Genomic DNA, 8200 nt, shown 5'->3' with positions numbered 1-8200 from the left:
TGTCAGTTGGGTAGGTGGGTGTTTCTGCTGGTGGGTGTTAACGTACAGCACACACAGAGAGATGGAGAGTGAGGAGGACTCCAGCAGCAAAACAACGTTTTCCTGATGTTACGTCGAGCTGCGTTTCCCCATCACATACGGTTTCCCCTGCATCTCCGCACAGCGCAGGCGGCACGAGTCACCGCACAAGCGACAGGAAACGCGCATGCTAGCTAAAGGCGCGCAACAGTCGCCCTGTGCTCGCGCCACAGGGGAACTATGGAGAGCGAGAAGGATCAAATGAAAGGGAGAAATCTGGATGGATGGATGGATGGATGGATGGATGGATACTCTGCCTTTTCAACCTACTGTATTTTATATTTTAAACATTATTTGATGGCCTTTGTGGCAGGGATGGAGATGCATATTTTATGTAACACACAGAGTATAGATCTAGATAGATAGATGGATAGATAGATGTTGCAGTATCTATAACAACCCAAACACACAGGATTTCAGAATTAGACATCCCCAGTTATTAATTTCACCAGATCTGAACGCCCTGTTAAAAAACTTCACATGGCGTTCCACCCTGATGTCATTTAGGTTGAGTTGCAATAAATGCAAAACTCTCTGCAGGTTCTTGTCTTTGTCATCCGCTCTATTCAGATGGCTTTGGAAACACACGGCGAGAAGGTGGGGGCTGGGTGGGGAGGGTTACGGGGGCGAGAAACACAAAAGTAACGCAATAGTTACTTTTATTGTGGAGTAACTCAGTTAGTAACTCGGTTAGTTTTTGGGTGAAGTAACTAGTAACTATAACTAATTACTTTTTCAAAGTAACGTGCCCAACACTGATCGTAAAGCCGTATGTTCGGAAAAGAAGCTCGAGACGAGAGAATGGGAAAATAATGATTTCAACAAAAGTGGCTGAAAAACGAGGAATTCAGAACATGGCTGCACCCTGTTGACGGTGTAGATGATGAAGGATTTTTTCTGTGTTTTATATATATAGGTATGAGAGTCATGGGTACTTGTTGATGGCATTAAAATTATTTCTTAGAGCAATAAAAAGCATTAGTTACTCATTCCTGTATAAACATTCTTCAAAGACTGGGTCACTGACTGCTGGGATGTTTTCCTGATCCTGACGTTTGTGTTTCTGTGTTTTAGGAAAGCTGGAGAAAAGTCTGGAGCCTCAGGTTTCCCTCGGTGAGTCCGTCTCATCCAGGAGCTGCATCACAAATCAGATCTTTCTGCTCAGAACTCAGATATTTGCTGTCCGATCAGCAGCTTTCTGTTGTAATAGAACCGGTTCAAACCAACCAGGTGAGATTGGATTCCCTCCCCGTGAATGAATGTTTCCTCCTGCAGGGAGCGCCGGCAGACCTGGGCGGAGGAGAGGAGGATGAACGCAGAGACCTTCGGCATCCCTCTGCGTCAGGGCCGAGGCCGCGGGGGCTACAGAGGGCGCGGGGGGATGGGTTACAGAGGAGGGCGGGGACGTTCGGCCAGCCGAGGGTCCTTTGGGCCCCCTCAGGGCGGTGGCTACAGGGGAGGTTACCGAGGAAACCAGGCAGGGCGGGAATTCGCCAACTTACCATTCAGGGTGAGTCTTCCATGCTGCAGCATCAGGAGTCTTCCTCCAAACCGTACATCTATCATGCTGTGTGGGGCGTTAAGCTGAAGCAGAGAAGCTAGTTTCACAGTGTTGTTTTTTCGTAGCATAAGGAAGATCAGGAAATTTATAAGGTTTATAAATAATACTGGTAAATTGTTGCCATATTGGTATCAGACACCAATATGGCCAAAGTTTACAAACATCTGAGTATGTTTTTAATTTGATCAGTTTCTTTTGTGTAGTGTCAATGAGTCAGCAGACTCCATGCCTTTAAGTATCGACGCTAACCTGAAATGTTTCTGTCTTCTTATGCAGAAGGACAACAAAGTGGCGGCGTAGTGTCGACAGGAGGCGGCGGCTCTGGAAAGCAGAAACTTCTTCCATAAAACACAGCAAGCTTTGGTTCCGTTCTGTCCACCAAATCCCTGAAGACTGTCTCCTCGTTGTTTCCGTCACCAGCACTGGAGTAGACTCTGAATGCAGCTTAACGTTCCGTCTGTCTCAGACCACCCCGATAATGAAGAGTTCATTAGAAAAGTGATTCCCTCTAAATGTTTTAGCGCCTCGGCTGTGGACGCCTCCTGTAGCTCTATCAGGGTTTGCCTGTAGAGGGCGCTGCACGCTCTTTGTAACCTGGATTTTTCTACTAGTACGGCTGACGCACTGAGCTCCTTCCTCAACCCTTCTTGGAACTTTAGAAGTTCTCTTTTTCACTCGTCTAAAATAACTGGTTTTACTGGTCGTGGTGTTTTTCTTCCTGACTCCCAGTTTTCTGTTTGGGTTTTTCACTGCAGTTTGCTTCAGTTAATCCACACTCAAGATGTTTGGGTCAGAATTTAACTTTCAGAGAAATGTTTAGTAAAGATCTACCGACAGGAGTAGATCTGTACTAAAACAATCTCCATCATTATCTCCAGATAAATTAATTTTATTTAAATTATTAGAAATCTTTCAGATGACCCAAAATAACTTGCTGTAAACCAATGAATCATTTGCAGTTTAAGAGCAATGTTTCCTCCCGTAGGATCGGGTCGTTTAAGCACGTCATCTTTTCAGTTTAGATTTGTGTCCATTTGGATCAGGAAGCTCCCGTAGCTCCGTCTGAACAGGTTTTCTTCCTGGACTCTAAATCTTCCTGGAGCCTCTCGGCCGGCCTCCTTCCTCCCCCCTCCCCATCACAGAAGCCACTGATGTCGCCCGCAGCACTGCACACAGACCGGCAGGAAGTGACGTCGCACAGATAGACGGCGTGGCCGCTTTGTCTGTTTAAAATCTTCCTGCACTTTGCAACAAGTTTAGGCCTGCGGATCTTTTAATGATCAGCAGTCTCTTGAGTAGGTTCCACTGGGCCCGACCCAGACCGCAGCGTCATCAGAACCTCGTAATAATGTCAGTGGAGAATTTAATGTTGCTTCTGCTAGCTTGGATCATTAATGGGTCTTTAACCTGTGATCAGGTATCAGAACTTTCCGGCTAGCGCTCTGACATTTAACGACTCGAATAGCTGATCCAATCAGAACAGTTAGCTAAATTATTTCAGCTCTGAACTCTGTCTTTTTCTGATTCGGACAAACCTGTAGATTCTCCTGGAAAGACTTCCACGATCCGACACGCAGAGCCACCTTTAAACTGCTCAGGAAACGGAGAGGACCAATCCCAAAGGCGGTTCTGTTCAGACGGAAAGAACTGTTTAGAGACATTAAGGTTCCTAACCGAATGTTGGTTTGGGTTTGCAGGGGAACAGTTTTGTTTGGTGGGTTTAGTGACGGGCTTTGGTTCCAGTCTGGACCTACACCTGGTGAAAAAGTGAGCTTTTAAATGATGCATTGTAAAATAAGAAAAAAAATGGAAATAAAGACACTAAGTTTGCAGAAAAGTGCCTTTTGTTTTACTTTAATGGTTCTGTTCTACCAGCTTGAACATCAGAAGCCTGTGAGGTCATATAGCACATCTGAACCATTCAAATCAGAATTTGAGACAAAGTTACCTGGTTAATGATTAACAATAGTCTAGTTACATTTATTTAACTCTTAGGTAAGTCATAAATAGGATGTTATGTTACAGAAGCATGGTGCTGGGTCGGTTCAGTTCTCAGCAGTAGAGCCAGTTTTAATTATAGTCTTTTAGAATTGATTCCTTCGGTACGGAAGAGAAGTAGGGCCACTGAAAAAATAAAGTTAACTGATTTTTAAATTTTATTTCAGTATAATATGAGGAAAAAAAAGTCAGAATCCTGACTTTTTTTTTTAAAGAATTCTGACTTTAATCTCAGAATTCCGACTTTAATCTCAGAATTCCGAGAATAAAGTCAGAATTCTTACTTTAATCTCAGAATTCTGACTTCAACCTCAGAAATCTGACTTTATTCTCAGAATTCCGACTTTATTCTCAGAATTCCGACTTTATTCTCAGAATTCCGACTTTATTCTCAGAATTCCGACTTTAATCTCAGAATTCCGACTTTGACCTCAGAATTCTGACTCAATTCTGTTAGCTGTTGCCATCTCTGCTTTAAAGACTAAAGTAGCTCTCTTGTTTTAATCACCTTCTGCCCTTCCATTAATTAAATAGCAAATTTGTGTTAAATAGCATCACGTAAAAAGTCGCTTAATTCACCGATGTGTTACTGGCCCTCCCAAACAACTCACATCTTTGTCAGTGAAGCTGAGAGCTCCCACATCTCTTCCTTCATGGTGCCCATCTACATTAAGTCAGAATTCTGAGAAAAGGTCAGAATCCTGTGATTATAATTCTCATGTTATACTGAAATAAAATTAAAAAATCTGATTTTTATTTTGTAGTTTTTAATTTTGTAATAAATCGCCCTCCCTACATTAATCCTAGTAACTACCTAGACTCTAGGTAGTTACTAGGATCTATGTCATAGAGGCTATAATGTTTCCTGTGAGAAACAGCCAATCACTGCAGAGCTTGAAAACATTGGGTGGGATGACGTAGTGTTGAGCTGTGCTGTGATTGGTGGAGAACAGTTGGACAGTTCAGGCCTCCAGCCGTCCGCCAGCTGGGTCATCAGAGCAGCCTGGACCTGAGCAACAGGCGTATCTAGCACCGACACCCCGCTACAACAATGGCCCTGAACGCTGACCCGAACTTCAAGAAGCTGGAGCAATGGTACCGGAGCAATGCCAACAGCCTGAACATGAGGGCCATGTTTGACAGCGACCCGGACCGGTTCGGAAAGTTCAGGTGAGACAACCAGAGCGGCGTTATTTGACAGGTCTGGAAGGGCCCGGTCCCCTACAGTAGACCCTGGTTTCCCCGGAGACTCCGTCAGCAGGTTCCGGTGCTCACTAAGCCGCTGTCGGTGGTCCTCCTGGCCGCCACAAGGTCACCTCTCTGCCGCTGGTTTCACCCGTTTATCTCGGCCCAGAAGAACAGTCCCACCCAATCCTCAGCTGCCCTCCCCTCACCACATTCCTCCAGTTAGGATTCGGTCGAACCGAACCAGAGAACCTGCAGTCCCGGACTGTTGGACCCACCTGGCTAACGGTTAGCCCGCGTGCTAATGTCACAGCATCCATTATCGGACTGGGGCGTGTTCGGGTTCCGCGATATTTGAAGGTCTTACTGGGTTTATCATACGAGCCATGAACCGAACCCCAACTCATCAGAACCTATTTATATATGTATTTATACTGTTCCATATATGTTATATTTAATCTGACGCCCACCTGTTCCAGTCCAATCTGAAGTTGCCTTCAGTTTAGGTTCTGTCTGTATCGATCTGGTGGCTCCCCGAACCCAGCAGCTCCCACCTTCGGGTCTGAAACCGGGTCCGAACTGTTTAACCCAGTGGATTGGATCGATTTAAACTAGTTTCTGGTTGCAGAAAGAAACTTAGAACCCAGAGTTCCTGCATTTCTGCGGTTTGTGCATGCAACAGAACAGAACCTTTGGACCGGTCCCGTTAGGTTCTGTTTAAAACCTACTCTATCGGAACCACCGGGACACAATCAGTAGTTTTTATTCTGCAGCGCAGCGGCCCGGATCGCTCCTATCGCTAAAAGGAGACGCACAGGAGGCTTTTTTGCGCATGCGCAGTGCGCTGAGAGGATGCAGCAGACGTGACTGAGCGCAAACTGATGATGAAGAGGAGGAGGAGGATGATGATGCATCCCCTCATGGTGCTGAGGACCACATGTTGAAACTGTATTCTGTTAAAAAGGTTCTGGTCCTTTTGAGCAGTTCTACTGTGCATTTCTGAACGGCTTCTCCAGGGTTCCTCTGATCTGGACCAGAACCAGACCTCCTGCAGGACTTGAATGAATGTTTGACTCCAGAACATGATCCTGTTTAAAATGAACGCTAAGTTACTGCGTCACATGACCAATTTGAAGTTTTGAGTTGTTTTTTTTTCCACAACCATGAAATTATCAGATTATGAGGAGGATGAACTCGTAGCTGAGCTTCTTCAGCTGGTTTTAAAACTGTTTGTCAGAACCTGAAATTTACCCAAGTGAAGGGACCTGTCAGCAGGCTTGGACTGGTAATCTGTGATACCAGGCATTTGCCTGGTGGGCCGGTACCAGTGGTGTCAAAAGTACACACATTTGTTACTCAAGTAGAAGTATAGATACTGCAGTTTAAAAACACTCTGGTAAAAGTTGAAGTATCAATTTGACCTCTTAACTCAAGTAAAAGTGAAAAAGTATGTGCTCCAAAAGCTACTTAAAGTATAAAAGTAGGGATGCACGATATAATCGGCCCCCTATCTGTATCGGCCTTAAAACTAAATATCGGACATCGGCCACCCCACCGATATTTAACCCCATATTTGATCAGCTTCTGAGTTTCTAAAGTCAAAAAAAAAAAAACACACATCCCAATATCTTCATATGCTGATATATTGCCATTTAAAAACACCATATCAATCTCTTTTACTAATGAAATATTGCTATATGTCATCGTTATGCTACGAAATCCCCCGAAAATTCACCAAATTTTGCCCTATTTTTATGTTGATATATTGACGCGGTATCGATCTGTTTTACTAACAAAATCTCACAAGAATTTGCAAAATATCACGAGAGTTTGTAACAGAACGATGAAATTTCACGAGATTTTGAAAGTAAAATAGATCGATACCGCGTTTTTAAAAATCTATTTGATATCAGCATATGAAAATATATTTGAGTATATTATTTTTCAAAGTGTCAGAAATGGATAACAAAACTGCTATTTTCAATGACTACTTATTTTTGTCCAGCTTTAACATCGGTATCAATATCGGTTATCGGCTACATGAGTTTTAAAATATCGGCATATCAGCCAAAATCCCAATATCGTGCATCCCTATATAAAAGTATAAAGTAACCTTTAAAAAAACAGCCAGATGCCACTATATGAATTGAAAGCTCAATTTTTCAACTATTTTGAAAAAATTCTCTGAAATAGAGCCAAGGATGAGGGAGGTCTTGTTGGTCTCCATCTCCCGATACGCTCTCGCCTGTGTCCGACCTTTCAGACATTTCAACATCTTTTTCTGAATCCAACATTGTAGCATGGAATAGATAATTCACTTTAGCAGTTTGAAGAACACCTGCTTGCTTCTGATGATTTCCTTTAGCTAACCGATGAGTGTTTGCGTTATATGACTCATCCAATCACACTAATTTTCACTAGATGTGGGCGGAGCCAATGATCTGCATTGGATGGAGCACATGATGGGAAATAAATATAAACATTAAACTGAAGCCAAACGAGTAACGTTTGTTTTAAAAATGTAAGGAATAGAAACTACAGATACTTGTGTGAAAATGTAATGAGTAGAAGTCAGAGGTAGGAAGAAAAATAAGTGCAGTAACAAAGTATTTTTACTTCATTACTTGACACCTCTGGTCGGTCCTCCTTAAATCATACCGGCCCCAAACACTTACTCTCCGGCCAAAGCTCCTACCTGTGAGAGTGAATAACTCAGGGAGCTCAAGAAGTAATGTGTCAACTTCCTAAATGATGCATGCAGTATATACAGCCCTTCCTCGTCATGCACATCCTTGTGACGGTTGGCATATGGTGTCATTTTCTATTTCTTCAAACTGTAAAATCCTTGCAACAAACTAAATTATAATAAAACTAAAATCCTTTCTCTTATATTTGGAGAATTTATGTTTGAATATTTTGCAAAAATATGTTGCGGTGCATGATGATATTTTGCATCCGTTTACATTATCCCATTTCATTCCCCACATGCCATCTAGACTGGCGGTGAGTGCTGACACACGTTTTTGAAGAACTGCCTGTCTGCCTCTATATTGTATTGTTTTACGTTGGTGTTTTTACAACACTCATGCTTACATTGTAGACCTAGGTTGTTCTAATGAGGGAGCGGGCCAATTCCAACTATTTATCCTCCTTTCGGCTTTACTAACGTCCTCGCTGTGATTGTCTCTGATAACGTTTCCCTGATTGTCTGTCCACAGTACGACCCTGAAGACGGACGACGGAGAGATCCTAGTGGACTACTCCAAGAACCTGATCAACCAGGATGTGATGACCATGCTGCTGGCCCTGGTGAGGGTTGAATCCTACATGCTTTTACTGACTGACACTGATTTCTGTTTTCCTTTGGGCTCTGTGAAG

At 43.3% G+C, this 8200-nt stretch overlaps 2 protein-coding genes across 6 annotated transcripts in view; both read left to right on the top strand.

Moving 5' to 3' along the window:
• LOC107099812 (protein LSM14 homolog A-like) overlaps positions 1-3476 on the top strand; it is a 19350-nt gene extending 15874 nt beyond the window's left edge. For all 5 annotated transcript variants that reach the window (XM_015398082.1, XM_015398084.1, XM_015398083.1 and 2 more), the window contains 3 exons: positions 1153-1191; positions 1354-1588; positions 1916-3476. In XM_015398082.1, coding sequence (XP_015253568.1) covers positions 1153-1191; positions 1354-1588; positions 1916-1939 — 298 coding nt within the window. In that variant the 3' untranslated portion in view covers positions 1940-3476. The remainder of the gene's footprint in view (positions 1-1152; positions 1192-1353; positions 1589-1915) is intronic.
• Positions 3477-4560: 1084 nt separating this feature from the next.
• The window catches only part of LOC107099816 (glucose-6-phosphate isomerase-like), a 15601-nt gene continuing 11961 nt past the window's right edge, over positions 4561-8200 (top strand). Inside the window, exons 1-2 of the mRNA XM_015398088.1 lie at positions 4561-4807; positions 8041-8131. Coding sequence (XP_015253574.1) covers positions 4689-4807; positions 8041-8131 — 210 coding nt within the window. The 5' untranslated portion in view covers positions 4561-4688. The remainder of the gene's footprint in view (positions 4808-8040; positions 8132-8200) is intronic.

Source organism: Cyprinodon variegatus, unplaced genomic scaffold (assembly GCF_000732505.1).
Source record: "Cyprinodon variegatus isolate N-32 unplaced genomic scaffold, C_variegatus-1.0 Scaffold910, whole genome shotgun sequence".
Classification (NCBI taxonomy): domain Eukaryota; kingdom Metazoa; phylum Chordata; class Actinopteri; order Cyprinodontiformes; family Cyprinodontidae; genus Cyprinodon; species Cyprinodon variegatus.
This window is presented reverse-complemented; position numbering and strand designations above follow the sequence as displayed.